This window comes from Dromiciops gliroides, chromosome 4, assembly GCF_019393635.1.
Source record: "Dromiciops gliroides isolate mDroGli1 chromosome 4, mDroGli1.pri, whole genome shotgun sequence".
Classification (NCBI taxonomy): domain Eukaryota; kingdom Metazoa; phylum Chordata; class Mammalia; order Microbiotheria; family Microbiotheriidae; genus Dromiciops; species Dromiciops gliroides.
In genome coordinates, this window is record NC_057864.1 from 76,538,624 (window position 1) to 76,558,739 (window position 20,116).

At 42.9% G+C, this 20,116-nt stretch overlaps 2 protein-coding genes across 2 annotated transcripts in view; one reads left to right on the forward strand and one right to left on the reverse strand.

Moving 5' to 3' along the window:
* The window catches only part of LAMC2 (laminin subunit gamma 2), a 74,495-nt gene extending 69,591 nt beyond the window's left edge, over window positions 1-4,904 (forward strand). The window contains 1 exon segment of the mRNA XM_044004858.1: window positions 2,583-4,904. Coding sequence (XP_043860793.1) covers window positions 2,583-2,836 — 254 coding nt within the window. The 3' untranslated portion in view covers window positions 2,837-4,904.
* A 3,336-nt stretch (window positions 4,905-8,240) lies between these two features.
* NMNAT2 (nicotinamide nucleotide adenylyltransferase 2) overlaps window positions 8,241-20,116 on the reverse strand; it is a 199,199-nt gene continuing 187,323 nt past the window's right edge. Inside the window, exons 9-11 of the mRNA XM_044004197.1 lie at window positions 15,176-15,277; window positions 14,954-15,021; window positions 8,241-11,800 (exon numbers count right to left, since the gene is read on the reverse strand). Coding sequence (XP_043860132.1) covers window positions 11,698-11,800; window positions 14,954-15,021; window positions 15,176-15,277 — 273 coding nt within the window. The 3' untranslated portion in view covers window positions 8,241-11,697. The remainder of the gene's footprint in view (window positions 11,801-14,953; window positions 15,022-15,175; window positions 15,278-20,116) is intronic.

Sequence of the window (20,116 nt, forward strand, 5' to 3'; positions counted from 1 at the left end):
GGGTTTTATCTATTGGATAGCAGCTTAAATAATAAATAATAATAGTTTTATTTTAAAGGTGATTCTGTTAATATGGCATGTCAAGGTTTATAAAGCATTTTGTTTGCAATAGTCCTCTACGACAGCATTGCTGTCACCATTTTACAGATAAGGAAACTGAGGCTCAAAGAGGGTTAGTCAAAGAATGTCAGAGCTGGAAGGAACTTTAAGGTTCATCTAGTCCAATTATTTCACTTTACAGGGGAGGAGATGGAGGCAGGGAGTGAAGAGGGAGAGAGAGGAGACTTGCCCAAGGTCACATAGAAAATTGCATGAGAAACAGAATATTATGTCTCTTGACTGCCAGGCCAGCACTTTTTCTACTCTATTAATAATTGACATTCACATAATGCTTTGAGTTTTGCAAAGTGATTTATGTATATTATCTCATTTAAGTCCCACAACCAGAGCTGAAACTAGGACAAGTTGATGGGACTCTGTCTCTGGGTGCTGAATTTGGAAGGTGTCAGTAGCTCTTTAGCAACATAGAAACAATTTAGAAAGTAAGAATACTTAGTCAAAATAGGAAGCTACAATGTTAGTACAGATGGCCCCCTTGGCAGCCTCATGCCAGTGTCCTGCGTCTCCTACCTCCCTCTTACAGGGCAGTATCTTCTCCCCACCCCAATCCAATGAGGGTCTGATTTGATTCATTTGCCTTGGGCACAGCTTGCTCTTCTTGATCCAGGAGCAAAATTTCCTAAATATGGCTTTGCTCACAACAACCCAGTGAAGTAAATGCAATACATGGTATTATCCTGATCTTACAGGTAAGAAAACTGAGGCTGTCCATGGTCACATAGCTAAGTGTCACAGGCAGGATTTGAATCCAGGTCTTCCTGACTATGACAATCCCTGGTGCACAGTAGATGCTTAATAAATGCTTGTTGATTGATTAATTGATTCCAAGTCTAGCACTCAGTCCCCTATGCCATTCCCCTCCTTATGTCACATTGCCTCCCTCAGACCATGACAGATCATTTGGAGTAAAAGAACTACCGGTACGTTTAACAGCACCCCCCCGCCAAGAATTCCAGAAACCAGGGTTTTTTCAGTTTTCTCTTTATGTAGCACAGGTCAGGGATGAATGTCAGTGAGCACTACTGGATTTTTCAGTAGGTGGCTTGGATTGGCCTAAGGCTGCCGAAGCTAATTTGGACCACTCTGGTCTGGCCAGGTGCTGCTCAAGCTGGTGTTCCTTGGGAAGGCTTGTGGCTTAGAACCTGAGCTGAACAGTATCTCATTGAATTCCCTAGATTTCAAGTCAGAGCCAGAGTCTGCATCCTTCCGCAGCCAGCTGGGATCTATCTCCCAAACGTGTTCAGTTTGTGCTGACCTCTGCAAAACCCTAAACCTGAGCAAGTATCTTACAAGCTACTGAAGACAAACAATAATAGTTTCTCTGCAAAGAATTCAGGAAGTATAGCATGGAACTGACCCTGAACCCCAGGCACTGGGGGGTTGGGCAAGTGGGTATCTAGGACTACCATTTTTTTAGACTATGGGCCTAAATATATCGCTAGAACCTTCCTTGTCTAGACGTTCAAAAAAGTTTTAAATGAAGGGGTTAACTTGGGGTCAATGGGCAGCTCGGTGGCAAACTGGAGAGTGCACCAAGCCTGGAGTCAGAAAGCCCTGAGTTCAAACCCAGCTTCGGACACTTACTAGCTATATGACTCTGGGCAAGTCACTTAACCCTGTTTGCCTTAGTGTCCTCATCTATACAATGAGCTGGAGAAGGAAATGGCAAAACACTCCAGTATCTTTGTCAAGAAAACCCCAAATGGGGTCACAAAGAGTCAGCCATGACTGAAAATGAGTAAACAACAACAACAAAACTTGGGGTCAAACAGTGGAAAGGTGGTGACAATTAGGACTAGCTGCCAGTTGTGAAGCAGACATCCTTACTTGATAGCTAAACACTTACAGCTGGAGAAGCTATGAAGCACATTAGAGATAATGGAGTGAGCCTCTGTGCAGGAAGCTAGTTACTGGGTTAGGGATCAAGCAAGACACAGTCTAATAGTCAGGATGTTCTTGGGAGCCAGAAGTCCAGACTGAAGGAAGAAAGGAAGATGGGTCTTGACAACATTAAAGGTGAGTTGGGGCTTAAGGAGAAAAGTTGGGCTAGGCATTGATTGTGCAAGCCTGACCTTGGGAAGATAATTTAACCTTCCTGTGCCTCAGTTTTCTCATCTGTAAAATGGGGAGGGGGTTGGACTAAATGACTGTACAACTCTAGATCTATGGTATTCGATGGTTTGGGGGTATTGATTCTATGAGGGAATAGTTTTGAGCAATGGCTGGGTTTTGATGGGCATGCATAAACCTCTCAACCTGGCCCAATCTGTCTCCAAAAGGGGCCATCTAAGCCAGACTATCTTGAAGGTTCAGACTTTAGAAAAGTTTGGCATCCCATTGGTCTCATGAGCATGGTGAACAACATGGAAAGGAAATAGTGGAAGATAAAGAAGGTCTCGTGGAGTTGGAAAAATCTGACTGTAGGATTTCCTCGTTGACTCATTTCCTGTTCCCTGAAATAGATCAGCCCAGCAGTGTGGATGAAGAAGGAATAATCTTACTAGAACAGAACTTCAGCAAAGCCAGAAACCAGATCAACACCCAACTTCGGCCCTTGATGCTGGAGCTGGAGGACAGAGTTCGTCAGCAGCAAGGCTACCTGAGATCCCTGGAGGCCAACATTGATGGGATCCTGGCTGACGTCAAGAACTTGGAGGATATCCGAAACAACCTGCCTCCTGGTTGCTACAACACACAGGCTCTTGAGCAGCAGTGAAGTGGTCCCAGAGATTTCTCCTTCTTGTTTCTCAGGTCACAGATCCCAGAGTTCAGGGCATGGCTCTGGTAAGGGTTGGGGTGGGAGAGGGACAATTGGACTTAATTGATCTAGTCTTGCTCAAGTCAATTGAACCTGATCCCAGTGCGGTGGCTGGAGCCGGCCAGAGGTCCGGTTGTATGTGTGTGATGCTATTTGTTTCATCATGTTGGGTAATGAAACGGATGGCATTACATCATGAGACTGATTGAGCAGCCAGGACCCCAGTGTAGTTTTTTGAAGGGGGAGATGGTAAAATGGTCAAATCAAAAGAACAGAGCCATAATGGGGGGAAGGAGGAGGGGGGACAAATTGGGCTTTCCATAAGGGAGAAAATATCTGGAGAGAGAGGACCCCAATTCACAATGATGCCATCCTTGGATCTTGCTTTGGTCCAGCCAGTCACCATACCCAGGGGCCTATCTTATGGTGCTTTTCTCCTGGCTCATACATCTACTGAAGGCCAGTTCCTTCCTTCTTGTGGCAGGCGCGAACCTTCTGTCCGACTGACCTTTGTGCTACTGTTCCTTCACCCTGCATTACTTTTGCCCCAGGTGGAAAAAATGTCTAGTTTCAGCTCTACAGAAAACCTTAAGCTCCAGAGTATATTCATGAGACATGCCTGAAAACATAATCGTGCTTAGATTCATCTAATTCTCTGAACCTTGTGGACTAAAGAAAATTCTCCAGGCTTACCCAGCCTTTCCAGATTTACCCTGGTATTAAAAGAGAGAATGAAACCCAATGAAATACTGTTACCTCTTGGCATCCAATGCAAGACTTTTACCCTTTGGTACTCTTCCCTTTTACCTCCTCATGACGATAGCACTTATACCAACTTTTAAGCCAGTTAAGTAGAAGTAAGAGTGGGGGGCAGCAAGGTGGTGCAGTGGCCCTGGAGTCAGGAGTACCTGAGTTCAAATATGGCCTCAGACACTTAACACTTACTAGCTGTGTGACCCTGGGCAAGTCACTTAACCTCAGTTTCCTCACTAAAAAAAAAAAGTAAGAGTGGGACATGAGGGAAAGTAGACACAGCAAACCCCTGGAGTTGCTTACATTCTGGTGTTATTCAGGGCCCTACTATTTGGTGATCCTACTGCCTGGGAGGGGCTCTCCGGCTTGGGTGGGCCAGTAAGTGGCCTTTTACCTCCCAGTCTAATCATGTACACTGCATTTCATTAGCTATTAAAGAAACAGGGAAGGGGAAACTTTTTGTTTTCAAACTGATATAATATGTAGCTTGAATGTTGAGAAAAATGAAACTTATCTAGAGAATCAAGTTTTCCTTCCTTTGACCTCCCTTTTAAAATCATGGGCTTCAATATATATTTTGTAGACCTCCTTTCCTCAATATACCAAAGGATGCTCCCTCCTTAGCCTGAGCTGAGTAGAACTTGTCTGTCCTAAACAGTATTTGGTGGAGTACCTACCTGGATGTACCTCCGCCTGAAGCTTGAAAGACAATTGGTGCTGCCTTTCCTCTTCCCACCATGTTTTCCCCCTTCACTTTTAATGGACATATTTTTAAATAAAGAGGTATTGAATGAGCTGCCTATTGTTAGTTCCTGATTTATAGATCTATAAACTCTCAGCCACAGATACAAGAATTTAAGAACTAGAAACCACTTCTTCAGGAAGGATTGGAGGGAGTCCTTTGGTTTAAACCTCCAATCCTAGTTCCTGATTCTGTCATGTGATTCTCTCCCAATTGGAAAGGATTTTTTTTTTCTGGATTTAATTATTGTTATCTGATATTTCTTGTGATAGAATGACAGAGTTTTGTTTCTAGGACAAATTTATCACCTCTCCAGGCCTTTTCAAGTGAATAGCAATTAACATGTACAATTTCTTGACTTTTGGGACATGATCAAAGCAGAATCTCTAGTGTCTATAAGATGTCGTGCGTTTCGCGGAATGAATTTTCTATTATATTAATTATGAATATGCTCTTTGGTTGAGTAATTGGGGGAAAGAATATGATCACATAGACCAGACACTGATAAATGATAGTTTTGACCACTATACTTTGTCTTGGATGAAAGTGAATTTGTAAATCTCATTTTATAATAAACATGATAGAGCTCTTTAAAATTTACAAAGCGCTTTATGTACCTTATCTCATTTGAACCTCACAATGACCTTGTGAAGTAGGTATGACAAATGGTATTCCCATTTCACAGTTGAGGAAACTGAGGGTCAGAGAGGTTAAGTGACTTGTCGATGGCTTTACAGGTAGTGTCAGAGGAACAATGTGAACTTGGATTTTCCTGACTTCAAGTCCAACATTATTCGCTATGACAAACTATCTCTAGTATGTGTTTTAGATTATATAAAATTCTAAATCTAAATGTTCTTTTATGTATACTTGGATTTTTATGTAATGATCTGAAGCATGGGACTGAACTAGAACACCAAAAGTATAGTTCTAGATTTGTTCACTTTTTTGTTCTAATCCATCTCTGTGAGATGTGGAATATCTTTTGTTGTTGTTGTTGTTGGTGGTGGTCTTTCATTCTTGAAGAGGATCACGAATATCTAGTTGATATTGCATTATAGGTCATCTTTTAAAAAAAATGTATAGGGCTTTTTAGTAAGAGAGGGAGAATAGAAAAGTCAACAAATCATGACTTCCTGAACAGACATGTTACTTGAATCCCAGAATGTGGTTTCTTTTTATTTCTCTTAGAAGATGGGAAGAAAGGAAAAAAGAAATAGAATGAAACATAATCTAGTCTCATGTTTGCAGCAAGTGTCAAATAGCATGAATGTACTTTCTATGTCTTTTGCTAATTCTTGGTATGGTACTGAAAATGGTATGGTACTCTATGGCTCAGTTTTCTCACCTGTAAAGCAGAGAATATTTCCCTAAAGGTTAGGCCCATGCTTTCCTCCTAGTTAATAGGCAGTCATACAGTCTCTCAGAAAGCAACCCAACTTGGGGGCAGCTAGGTGGCGCAGTGGATAAAGCACTGGCCCTGGATTCAGGAGGACCTGAGTTCAAATTTGACCTGACACTTGACACTTACTAGCTTGTGTGACCCTGGGCAAGTCACTTAACCCTCATTGTCCTGAAAAAAGCAAGCAAGCAATATAACTCCTCAAGCTGGTTATCAGAAATAACTATTTACCATAGTTAATATCCATTTGAATTTGCTAAGATTCTATCGAGAATCAGCAAATTAGTAGATCGTCTCAAAGATGATACAACACTCTTTCCTTGTTAGATGCTCAAGAATCAACATTTAGCTTTGGGAACAAAAGAGTAAACAGTATAATTTATATATTTTAAGGCTTATGAAACACAATCTTGATGGGCCAATAGCCCCTACTGAAGATAGAGGTTATTGGCTAAATAAACAAACTGTTAGTTTGAGAATAAGAGCATCACAAAAGTAAATGACTCATTATTTTGTTCCTCACTGATGGACATTACCTAGTATGGGCACAAAAATATAACATGTTAAAATGAGCTAATCATGATGTTAATTAAAGTGGCCTGCTTAAGAATCAAAATAGTAACATAAGAAGGGTTGTTCTGAACCTAATTGGATAATGTTAACACCAGTCAAGTAGCTGAGGTCATTATCATCTGGCTAAAGGAAATGCCAACTTCTGGACAAAAATTTGACCTTTAGCAGGCATATATATGATATAAAGTCAAAATGTGAGTTAATATTCATAGTGGAGAAGAGTAATTCTTAAATAGAATAATTTTGCTTATTGTTGTTCCAAAGATATTAAAATAAAATGTAAAGCTTTGGTTGTGGTGGCTATCATATTTTAGTAAAGCTTAAAAATTGTTGATTATCATAAATTTTACACTTCACACCATGGAGGCAACTTTAGTCAGCACTCTCCTACTTAGATATCTTCACATATCTCATCACAGATAATGAGTATTGCAAATAGAAGTGTAAACAGATCCATAACTCATAAATTTGCCAATTGATTTTCCCTCATATGGACCTTAGTCCTTATCACATTTCCAAGCATGTACGATGGTACATGTAGGTGCTTAATAAATGTTTGTTGATTGATGGGTGTTAGAATGGGCAAGGCAATATAAACACTGCCCACGACAGACATTGTACCACATATTTGTATGTAGATTAATAAAAATATGTGTGTGCAAGTAATTGAATATGTGCAGAAAATTTGCTTTAGGTATATTTTATAGCTGTTAGTCCCTATAAATTAAAAATGTAAAAACTCAAGGTAAAACAGTCAATTCTCTTATCCAGTGGTCTCAAACTTAGATAGTGCATGTTTAAGTTTATTGTTCTAATCTGTTTATACAACTACTGCCTAAAACTTTGTTTTCCTCTACAAAGACTTATTTTGATGCACTGTTCCTTTAAGTAAAATAGAAAGGGGGACCTTCAAGCAGCCCAGTGCAGTCTACTAAAGCTTAGTCTAAACCTAGGTCCAACTCCTTGACTTGAGTAGAAGTGAAACAAGAAACCAATAGCATCATCTTGTTTATTATAGAATTGAAACATTTTTGCTGATAAAACTTTTATCCATGACCATCTTTAGCAACAATATTTTACTCAAAATATTTCACTGTGAAATGATCTTGCAACTTGAATGTCATTTTTTTTAAATGAATTGGTTTCAGGAAAGCAAATCTTAGTGTTAACACGGCAGCTTCAGTGATCAACATGTGAATTGAAGAAAGCCCTTCTCTCCCTCTACCAATTCTAGAGACCTTTAAAACTTAATCCTATTCTGGGCTCTGTGATTTGGGCTGAAGAATGAGGAAGGACTGAACCGCAGCTCATTTCTAACCAACAAGAAAATATTCATAGGCCCCTTTAAACTTACTGCTACAAAGAAACCACATGGTGGAGTTTTACTGTGCAGCTATATGAAGATGTCAATAAGATGAGTCATAGTGTATTCATAATCATTACCACAATGCTATGTTCCTAAGGCATGCTGTCCTAAACTAGATGAACTACAAAGTTGATCATTACTCCCATCCTTCCAAATATGGCCAACTGGTCTACCCAATTATTTTCATTTTACTCTCTTATTGGAGAAAATCAAATACTGGGTTCTATTTTCTTAGTCCCATGAAAGTGTGTGTGTGTGTGTGTGTGTGCGCGCGCGCGCGCGCGTGCGTGCGTGTGTGCGTGCATGTGCACATGTGTATGTGCGTGTGTGAAGGGTCAAGGGTAAGTTCAGGTTGCTAGAATAAGTAGGTTTTCCACTGTATTCTCCACCTTTTGCTGCCATTTAGGAATTGAGCAGTACAAGTGATTCTCTATTTATTCCTACCAGGAAGTACCTCTGCTATTTCTTTGAAATAGCTCAAGGATGAGACCAGAGCACAATGGTAAATGGTTGGAAATGCATGCCGCTTGTCTAGAAGAGACTAGCTCAGAATTATCAGGCACTGTACAAATAGAGAAATACCTTTTCCATGTCCCTAATGGACTCCCATGAACAATGTAAGCAGTGAGATCTCAGAGGTTACCTGAGGAACACTGAGGTACCAATAAACAGCACAAATTCCCTAAGGCAATATCTTGTGAGGAGGGGTATGTGGTTTTGTCCTCATCTGCTCTACCAGCTACTTTCGTTCTTGGAGGAAAGGAAGAAGGAAGGTGGCCTTATCTGATGGTAATTTCCTGCTTGTTGGCAGGAAATGAGGCTGTACACCCCCTGTGATGTTGCCATTTCAACTCCTACTTTCCTTGTACAGTCTCCAGGTCCCGCTGCAGGAGTCCTGTTCCCCAGGCAAGCTGAGGAAGGAAAGATTACTGGTAGCAGGGACCAGGTTCATGGGACCTGGTGGTCATTCTCTCTACTGTCAGGGCCTTACCAAGGACTCTAGAACCTCTCCTTAGCATTGACTGTGACTGGATCCTATCAACAAAGTCCCATTGTGAGACAAGAGTAATGTTGTTATCATTCTTAGTGAATAAGGAGCTTGAAAATGGGATCTAGGAAAGGGATAGGGAGAAGGTTGTGGTTCTACACTAATGGGGGCTTCACATTTTTCTTTGATAAACTTCTTCTGGTGATGGCTAAGGGGGTTCTCTTCAACTTGCTCTCTCCTCCTTCCATCCCACAGTTGGGTATGACCTGACCCTTTCTTTTCTAGAACTCCACTTGATCTACTTCTTCATTTGTAACATGTCTTCATGTGTCCTCTATACCAACCAGCCCAGAATCGCCATAACTCCTTAATGAAAGGAGAGAATGGCCAATGGGATTTGGGCTCTGCCTGAGACCTGCAGCACTGTCTAAAAAGTCATATTGGACCTGGTTTCAAATCCCACTGGTCATACTTTCTTCTCTCATGACTGTGGGCAAATGACTCAAATTCCCTGGGTCTGAGCTTCCTCATCTGAAAGATGAAGAAATTTGACAATATGACCATTGAAGTCCTTTCTGGCTCGATTCTTATGATCCTAGGAACTTAAAAGATAGAAAAGGTATCTACTCCATCGTGGAATTGCCCCCACTTAGCACATAGCTAGGCCTTAAGTCTTTTTATTCCCAATGATAGGCCCTCACCATCTTCCCTTAATCTATTCATAATCAAGAAATCCTTGCTGGTTAGAATCTCCTCATTCCCCTGGTATCCAGCCTCGTTTCCATTGTGGCTCTACATTACTTTTGGATATAGTACCTTGTCACAAGCTACGTAGCACCTCTTTCTACTCTGTCTTCTGAGTATTTACTGGCTGCTGTCGTTATCTTTTCATAAACTAGAGCTTAATCAGGGTTAATGTGGATTAGATCATCTCTAAGGTTCTTTCTACCTTCACAATTCTGTCGTGCCCCAATGTACTTGTGGGATAAAGGACAAAACTTTCTCTTTCTCAGCTTCTGTAGCTTTGCTTCTTTGTCCAACTAAATTCACGTCCCCCCCCCCCGCCCCCCTGCCCTCCAAACCTATGTCCTGGAAGAAAACTGGCCTGAAATCTTAAGTATAGTCATGAATGTGAAAGTTGATGCCCAAGAAGACGTATGGGTTGGCAGACTAATTGGTCTTGGATTTCACTCTCTCTCACACTCACAAGAGCTGTCACTGCCATGGAATTCTAATTAAAAGGCTCCATTGTTCTAAGACAATGACTTTGACTTCTTCAAAGTCAATTGGAATTGCCCAAGATAGGAAATCAAGTGAGAGGCATGGACAGTCACTGGTAACCACCCATCCTGGCTCCCTGGGCAGACTACACCACTTTGGAAGCCTGTACTCGGTCCCTGGAGCCCCTTCAAGGGTGAACAGTAGAGAGGAAATGGGAGGAAACGGAAGAGGCAACTTGAATCCATGCATCTAAATGGGTTTCCTGAAGTCTTGGTGCTCCCATGGAGAGCCCTATTATGGGAATACACGTTCCTATTAAGGCAGATTTAATCAGATGACAACTGATGTTTCTTAATTTCCCTAGAAGTCCTTATCCTAGCCTTACAGAAACACTGGGATACTACTTCTACCCCACAAAAAAGTTTAACCCTGGATATCCCAACCAGGATAAGTTAGTACATTGGGGTCACTGTGATCAGGAGGATTTTTTTCCCAAGATCATGAAATGATATGAATGGGTAATGATCTGCACTAGTGAAGGGGATGCCCACATCATTGAGCTTACAGATTCACTACCATTATCTGAGTATCTTGTACACAAAGGGAAGGATTATAGCATTAGCAGACATGGGCCATAGAAAAACCGGATTCTCAAAGATATCCAAGACTGGATGACCACTTAGCTTATTTATTTTAGAAATTGCTGCATTATTAGGATTTCACCTGGCACAAGTGACCCAGGTATGTGCCTAAGTTTGGTGTAGAAGGGCTTAGTACAATGAGCCAAAGGAAGTGGGTACTCTACAAACACTTTGACTGACAGTCCCCACCCTTCCCATTAGTTCTAGTTCAATGATAACCCAAATGCTCTATGGTTGGGCCTTCTGAAATGTGTAAGGACTGGCTTTGTTTAAACTAGAGGTTACACCATTATTTAGTTTTGGAGCAGGAAAACTATCTCCTAAAAACCCAAACCTGAAGAAATAGGTTCAAAGTCCTGGGAAAAACTCATTCCCAGACTTAACAACTGTAGAAATTTTCTGTCTCCTGGGACTTCAAAACCCAAGTGGTTCACTCTTGGCCAAAAAAAGAGTGTTCCACCTCATTGTTTGAGGTTCATATTTGGGGGGTGTCCCTCAAGGGCTGGGCTCCCCCAAGAATGAGAGCCGAGGCAGAATGCAGTAGCACATCAAAACAGAAGGGATGCCAAAGGAATGTGTGTGGAGATTAAACAAAAAGAACCATAGACACTAATTTCATCCAAGGTCTATGAGAAGTGGGCGGAAAAAACACACAAAAGGCCGGCCCTTTGTGATAAAGGGCATGCCAGGAGGGTGAGTGCCAGAGCCACCACCCTAGAGCATGCTGGGAAGGTGGGCACCAGAGCCGCCTCCCTAGAGCATGCTGGGAAACGGACATCAATATACCTCTTTGGGCTGCACTTTCCCCTCCCCAACCATGGTCTACCCCCAACGCAGGGAATGAGCAGAAAGACTGTCCAAAGATGACTATAGAAAGGGGTTCTATGTACCAAGTACCATGTTTCTTGGGACAGCCCCGTCTTATAGAGTATTACAGTCAGCAAGTGAGGAGGACAGACCGATATGGGAGACAGTGAGAGAAAGACAGAGAGGAGAGAGAAATAGATGGACAGACAAACAAACCAGGAGAAGAGCCATGAAAAACAGGAGGAGAGTAAAAGCGCAAGGGCTGTATCGCTGCAGAGTGACAGGGTTGGGGCATAAGGGGGCATGGGAGGCAGGAACAGTGGTGCCTATCCAGAGGCATTGATATAGAGCTGGCTCTTGAGAATGTAGTCAATGACGGGCTGGGTGAGGTAATCCACCACGTGTCCATCCCCATGCTGCAGGGCCAGTCTGTGGGAAATAAGAAGAGACTGAGTCAGAGCCTTGTAAAGTAGTCTGGGCGATGGAGGTGGGGAGAGTGGAGAAGAAAGGGGAGAGAGTAAGGTCACAGGGTGAGGGAAGATAAAGAGCTCAGGAGAGTCAGCATAGCAGCTGGCCTCCAGCTGGCCTCGGAAGCAGTTAGGCAGAGTAAGCAGCTGCCTGTGTCTGCTTCCAAATGGCTCTTTCACCCAAGTGCAGACCAGGGCTTAAAATTGGAATTCTGGCATTAGAGACTTGTTCCTTTGGGTTCCTCTCGCTGTCTGATCTTTTTTGGAAAGCAAATACTTCTAGGAGAATTAACAAATTAAACTAATACACAATTAGTTATTAAAATCTAATTCGACCTCTAGCCTTCTGACTTGAGTGATCAAGCAGCTATAAGAACATTGAGCTATGGAGGGCCGGCATAGAAAGAAGCTGAGGGAACTGTAGGTCAAATGTCACACTTCGCATATTTTACAATTTTGTTTAGCTGACAATAGTTTGTTTCACTTTAAATTTCTTCACATGATGGTCTGTGGAGATTAAAGACCCAAGAGGGAATTAGGAAATCATAGAATTCTAGTGCTGCAAGAGACTTCCAACTATTCCAGCTCATTCTCACATTCTCTCTCTGCCCCCTCCCCTCTCTTTCCCCCTTTCTCCTCTCTCCCTTCTCTCCCCTCCCTCTCTGTCTCTTCCCCTCTCCCTCTCTTCTCTCTGTCTCTCTTCTTCTCTCTCTCTTCCCTCCTTTCTCTCCTCTCTTCTCCCTCTCCCTTTCTGTCTCCGCTCCTTTTCCTCTTTCCTCTCTCTGTCTCTTTTCCTCTCTCCTCTCTTTCTCTCTCTTCCCTCCCTCTCTCCTCTCCTCTCCTCTTTTCTCCTCTCCCTCTCTTCTCTTCCCTGCCCCCTCTCCATCTGTCTGTCTCTTCTCTCTTGATGACATGGCAATCTGACATATAGCAAATTATAACTGCAGGGCGTTATTACAACCCCTAGTGTGACCGTTCTGCAGTGAAGCCGGAGAAGCTCAGGATGACCGACTTATCATCACAGAGCCTCTCCTGCAGTCATCTCCTCATCTTTCACCTGGTCCTCACGACCTCCCCCATAGCAGCAGAGACTCTATGGAATGAGCCACCTACACATGTATACATACAAACAGGACAGGCTGTCCTGAGACTGGTCTGAGTAGCCAGGGCTCCAGGATTGCCCCTAGCTCATACAAATGGAGGAGTAGGAGGGGAGCCCCAGAGAGCTCTGGGTCAGGAAGGATCCCAGTATCCCAGGACTGAAGTGAATGTAACCCCTCCCATACACAGTGCAAAGCCAAGGGTGGCATGGCAGAATGAGTGGCCTGGATACCCCACACAATGCCAGTGAAGATCTGCATCTCCTGTTGGTTTTTGTTCGCTGGCTGATGATTGATTTGCATGGGAGAGCAACGCTCAATGGGTTTCTGTCCTTTCTGCATTTGTTGGGGGGAGATTCAGAGCTTGCCTTGACTTTGTAGTACAGAATCACTTGGAGCCATTTTAAGAAAAACACCCTGAATTTCCCTCCTGAGTTTAAAGCTTGTTCTTCACAACAATTTTGTGAGGTAGTTAGTGCAAGAATTAATACCTTTATTGTACTGACAAGGAAATGGGCTTTGGGCAGTTCAGATATTTTCCCAATGTGATGAAATAATGAGATTTAGCAGATACTCAAAGACCCACCTGGAGATTAATCTAGACTGATTGAATCAAGTGAGAGTGATTAACTGCTGATTAGCCTACTTCAAGTTAACTGGATTGTAATCACTCCTTGAGAACACCTTCAGAACCAATGGATTTGGATGATGCCAACCAATCATCTTGAAGCAGTGTGTAAGGACCGCCTCTGTTCCAGACCTATAAAAAGCTTCCACAATCAATTTGCTAGAGAGAGTTCATGGTTGAAGCAGGCTTGTGGCAGAGGACTTGAGGAAGAACCAGACCAGGCTGGAACTCTAGGCTAAATAGGCTTTTTTCTTAACTTTCTGAACTCCATGGGAATATCTGTATGCTTTAATAAATGTTTAATGCCCCAGAACTGGTGCTAAAGCTTCTAATTTAAGGCGACACAATTTAGATTTTAACCATCACACCATGACCGTGTTGTTGTTCAGTCATTTCAGTCATGTCTGACTCTTTGTGACCCCATTTTCTGGGTTTTCTTGCAAGAGATAACTGGAGTGGTTTGACATTTCCTTCTCCAGCTCATTTTACAGATGAGGAAACTGAGGCAAACAGGGTTAAGTGACTTGCCCAGGGTCACACAGCTAGGAAGTGTCTGATGCCAGATTTGAAGATGAGTCTAACTACTGAGTCATCTAGCTGCCCATCCCATGTCCATACAACTAGTAAATGCCTTGGGGCCCCTTTTCCTGGCCCCAAGTCCCTCATTCTCTCCATTATGACACACTATCTTCTGAAAGAATGTATGGTCAGTTGGAGATAAGAGAATAGACCCTAAGTGGTCCAGGATCCTAGGGGTTCTTTTGGAAATCTGCCCCTGCTTTACTGCCATGGGGAGAGAGGGGAAGTAGGAAAATACTGGTGTTAGTTTAATTCACCAGGCCAACATGATCTGAATGGATATAGTGTGATTTAGCACTATTAACACAGGCATTTTGTAAATTCTGGAAACTAGACCCCATGGGGTCAGCGAGGATCTTGAGAGGTCATGTAATATATTCCTCGCCTTCTGGCCAGAGTTCTGTTGAAATTACCCCCAAGTCTACTAATGGGTAATTTGTTTGGGAAACATAAGTGATGTGGTCAAATGAATGATGACAAGATATGAGGGTGGATATAAGGATTTCAGCTGTCTGCCTGAGACAGGCCATCCTGTCCTCCCTTAGATGGGGGGTATGTGGAATGAGGAAAGGCCACCTAGCTACGGAGAGGTTTCTTTTGTCACTAATCATAACTTGGACCTATTGGGTAACTTAAAGGTCATCTAGTTCAACCTGTTTATTTTACAGATGGAGAAACTGAGGTCCAGAGAGATGTTTGGGTGACTTGTTCAAGGTCACATAGGTGTTAAGTGGCCAGGCTGGGATTTGAACCCATGTCCTTTAGACTCCAAATTCAATAATTTCACCACCGTACCAGTCATACTTACCTGCTCTTGGTGGAACTGACAATGGACATGGGATGGTTGATGTCATCTTTTACCACCAGGATGTTGTTCTGGGAATAGAGCAGAGAAAGTAGATTGCTAACCACTTGGCCCCAAGAACCTCCAGCTTCCCTACCCCTCCTGAGCTCCAGGGTATTTGGAAGCTGGATGCTTGGATTAGGGCAGGGAGTAAGCCTGCTTTCATTAAGAAGTTGAATGACTCACCTTGTACTTGCGGAGTATTGAGGAATGGCTCATGATTTGGTCTGTGTCTGCAGCATCCCGAGGTACCACCACAATTCCAAAATCACCAACAATCACCTCCATCTGAAGCAATGGAAAGAAGGAAGAAAGGGAGGGAGGGAGGAAGGAAGGAAGGGAGGAAAAAAGGAAGGAAAGAAGGAAGGAAGGGAGGAAGGGAGGAAGGAAGATGAAAATGAAGGAAGGAAGAAGGAAATGAAGGAAGGAAGGAAGGCAGGCAGGAAGGAAGAAGGAATAAAGGAAGGAAAGGAAGGAAGAAGGAAAAGAAGGGAGGGAGGGAAGAAAAGAAGGCAGTCAGGCAGGAAGGAAACATTTTTCTATTTTAATTTTTTTAATTCAATTTTATTTTCATTTTCATTTCTAAATTCTTTCCCTCCTCATCCCCTCATTAAGAATGCAAGAAAGATAAAACCCATTACAAATATGCATAGTTAAACACATTTCCTCATTAGTCACATTCCAATAAATACATAAAGGAATGAATTTTTAAAAAAATATAAACAAGCAAATAAATACAAGATCAAGTAAAAGAAAAAATGCTTTAATCTGCATTCTGAGTCCATCAGTTCTCTATCTGGAGATGGATAGCATGAAGCAAGCATTTATGAAGTGCCTACTATGTGCTAAGCACTGTGCTTTACAAATGATATCTCATTTGATCCTTACAACAGCCCTGGGAGGTGGATGCTGGTTTTTTCCCCTTATCTCACAGTTAAGGAAAATGAGCACTTTGGTGAGGAAGAACACCTCCTCCTTCCCATGCCATCACCAGGGGGAGTAATACTCTCACTGGGCAACAGGATTTAGGGCTAGAAAGGACTTTAGAGGCCATCTTGTAGTCCCACCCATTCATCTTAAAGCAAAGGAAACTGATGTTCACAGAGGTTGTGACTAGCTTGGGGTCACCTAGGAAGGAAGTGGCAGAGTCAGGATTTGAACCCAGCTCTTTTGACTCCAGGATGATGGGGGGCCTTGAAATCCTGCTGCCCATATGAAGATTGGTGGAAGGTATTAGGGATGGCTAGCCAAAAGAAGAGAAGAATTCTCTATATAATAGCTGTCTTCTCACCTAGCCTGAGATCAGGGCACTGATCCTGAGAAGACTAATCTGACTAATCTAAGTCTTCCATAAAATGGAGTCACTGGAATGAGCAGAATATGAGCAAGGGATCACTGGGACCTCAAGATCTCTGACCTCCCCTCCACCCCCGCCCCTGGGAGGCAACATGGTACAGAAGAAAAAACACAGACTTTGGAGTCAGGGGATGTAGGTTCAAATCTTGGCCCTGTGTGACCTTGGGCAAGTCACTTAAACTTCATGGGCCTCAGTTTCCTCACCTATAAAATGAGTAAAAAGTAAGATAAAATGGAGGACTAGGTAGTCCCCTTGTAAGGTCATTGAGGAGCACAGACACTCATCTGGGACTCTAATTGGTGGGCTGTACTCCAGATGTGTAAGGGGTGCTGGTAATATGAACATGCATGATCTATTCCAGCGATTGGCTAGTCTCCCTGCAAATTATGTCCCCTTATTTGCAAAGGATCCTCAAAGATCACACAAAGGAGATAACAGAAGGGAAGTAGGACCAATCTCTAACATGAGTGACATGAGCCCCTGCTGGGGGCAGGGGGGGAGCTGGTATCAAAGGCTGCCAGAAGAGGCTTTGCAGGACCATAGGCACTACTTCCACTGTTGGGGGAGTTCTCTCCATGAAGGACCTCCAAAGACCTACATCTAAGCCCTTTGGCAGCCATAAGGGCTCTGTGTGTCCCTGCCGGTGCTCATGTGCGTGTATGAGTCTATGTGGGTGGGTGAAGGAAGGCTGTTGTTGAGGATCTCTGTCAAGCTTTACTCTTCATCTCATAGCTCTAGCAACCAAAGTGGAGAAGAGAAGTGACTATGTGTCAGGCTCTATGTTAAGCACTCTGATGGTTGAAATTGAACTGGAGAGGGGCTGGGGGTAAAGAAGACACAATTTGGCTGCAGGGAGCCCTTGACAGGAGGAAGTGATGGGGAGGTCAAAGAGCTAACACAAGAAGAGCTCACAGGTTGGGGGTGAAGCTATGGGAGGAACTTCGAGTCCCGGAACAGCACACTGCCAGCAGTAATCATAGTAGGGTCTCTGCAAAGTTGGACTGGCCTTTTGGAACCATATACATAAGGAATGATTTTTAGTGGGAAGGTAGGGATTGGGAGGATTGGGGGCAGAGCTACCTCTTCTTGTTGTTGTGAATTTCCTGTGAAAAATAAATAAATGCCAATGAACTTGGGGATATGGAAAACATACATAAGGATATAATATATGTGTGTCTATATAATGTATTATGTACACACACACACACACACACACACACACATAATCCCATGAGTAACTTCATTGGTATAGGGAGCAACAGGTGCGGGGAAAACTCCTCTATTGTATATTAATTTTTGTTGTCCATTCATTTCAGTCCTGTCTGATTCTTCATGACCCCATTTGGGGCTTTCTTGGCAAAGATATTGGACTGCCATTTTCTTCTTCAGTTCATTTTACAGGTGAGGAAACTGAGGCGAATAGGGTTAAGTGGCTTGCCCAGGATCACACAGCTAGTAAGTGTTCTGAGGCTGGATTTGAACTCAGGAAGATGAGTTTTCCTGACTGGCACTCTGTCCACTGTGCCACCTAACTGTCCCAACTATACATCAATACCTTTTCTCAACTTGTAGGCTTTAAAATATAGGACTTTGTTGATACTTTTAATTTTTATATCACCTGGATTGCCCACCCCCCATACCTGCTCCTCTTATTCCCAGAGAGCCATCTCTTTTTGTTTTCAGGACAGTAAGGGTTAAGTGACTTGCCCAGAGTCACACAGCTAGTAAGTGTCAAGTGTCTGAGGCTAGATTTGAACTCAGGTCCTCCTGAATCCAGGGCTGGTGCTTTATCCACTGTGCCACCTAGCTGGCCCCTTATTTTTTTTTTAAAGAGGAAGAATAGAAAAAAAATTCCATCAAGCTGATCAACACATTAGAAAAAAAAATTTCCAGATCATGACCTTTGCAAAGGTACAGGGGACATTCAACTTATAGTCTTAGCTAGTTGCTTCAGGCAACTCATAAAACCATAAACAATGTGTGTGTGAGTGAGTTTACACATAAAGATAATGTGGTAAAGTGGATAGAGTACTGGGCTTGGAGTCAAAGAAACCTGGATTAAAATTCTTCCTCGGATACTTTCTAGATATGTGATTCTGGCCAAGTCACTTGCCAACTGTGTTCCTCCAGCATGCTCCCTAGGACTTATCTACTAAGTCATAGGTGAGTTGCAATCTGTTCCATGGATGAAATTTCCCAATGCAGACAATATCCCAGGTCTTCCTTGGAGTGTTATTTGTTGTTCAGTTGTTTCAGTCGTGTCTGACTCTTTATAACCCCTTTTGGGGTTCTCTTCGAAAAGATACTGGAGTGCTTTGCCATTTCCTTCTCCAGCTCCTTTTACAGATGAGGAAACTAAAGAAAACAAGGTTAAGTGCCTTGCCCAGGCTCACACAGCTAGTCAGTGTCTGAGGTCAGATTTGAACTTGGAGAGATGGGTCTGACTCCATGCATTATGGTGCCACCTAGCTGCCCCTGCTGTAGTGTGGGTGAACATATTCACTTGTACAGTGCATTCCTATGTCCAAGCTGTTTGAGAAGAAAACCTTACACAGCCTCACTATTGAGATCCTTTGAGCTAGAGAGATACTCACTCTTCAGGGTTAGCCCATGAGTGCATCAAGAGTCCATATAAATACTGGATTGATGAAACTAAATATGGTTGTAATTGTCCTTCGTTTCTGAAGATGACCAGTGACATCATGGGTTGATGTCTTGACTTGCTGTGAATTAAATGTAAATGAGGCAGAGGAACACAGAGTTGTCAGCCTCACTCTTACCTCCAGAGTTATGGAAGTCCAGGGGCAGTGTAACGATGGAACTTATTAGGGTGCTATTTAAAATGAACATTCTCTGTTGAAGGAAACAAAGACTGGAACCAAACAGTAGTCTAGACTCAAAGGAAGGGCTGCCCTGTGATAAGATTACTTTAATCGTTGCTTCTCACTGAGACTTACATGATTTAAAGGACTTATTAACAACACATTTTGAGTTTTTCATTGGCTCTGTAGGACATGAAGATGGCACTGCAAGGTGGTACAGTGGGTAAGAACCCTGGACTTATAGTCAGGATAGCCCTGAGTTCAAACCCTTCCTTAGACACTAATGTTGTGACTCTGGGTGAGTCACTTAACTTCTTGGCCTCAGTTTCTTCACCTAGAAAATGGGGATTACTAGTCCAACACTCATTTTACAGTTAAGGAAACTGAGGCTTAGAGAGGCTGTGACTTTCCCAAAGCCATAAAATGATGATGACGATGACAACAAAATTGAAGCATTTAACACATTATCTGCTTCATACTGAGCTGGGATTCTAACTCATGTCCTTGGACCCCAAATCCATTCTTTTTTTTGTTGCATGGTGCTTCCTCCTATACAGTGACCCACCTTTGACTGGGGTGTGTGTAAGGTGATCTCTGTGCCACTGAGGTAGGGTCCGCTCTATGCAAGGCAGGAGTCAGAGCTACAGAGAAAGCCTGGTCTGCCCCCAACACACCAGTGAAGTGTCTGAAGCTTACAGGGTGGGAGGTCCCAGCAAACTCAGATAAATCAACCTCACATCTTGATTCCTGGATTAACTTGAACAATCAGTCCACAGGTATTTATTGCAGACCCAGAGGTGCATAGTTCCATGGGCATTCACCTTGTGAATTCCATGGGAATTCACCTTGAGAGCATTCAAGGTTCCAGCACCTGGAGACCAAGCACCAATGGGCAAGGTTTATCCAAAGGATGACCTCATCCTTAGCTGGAGGGCAAAGTGCATGTAA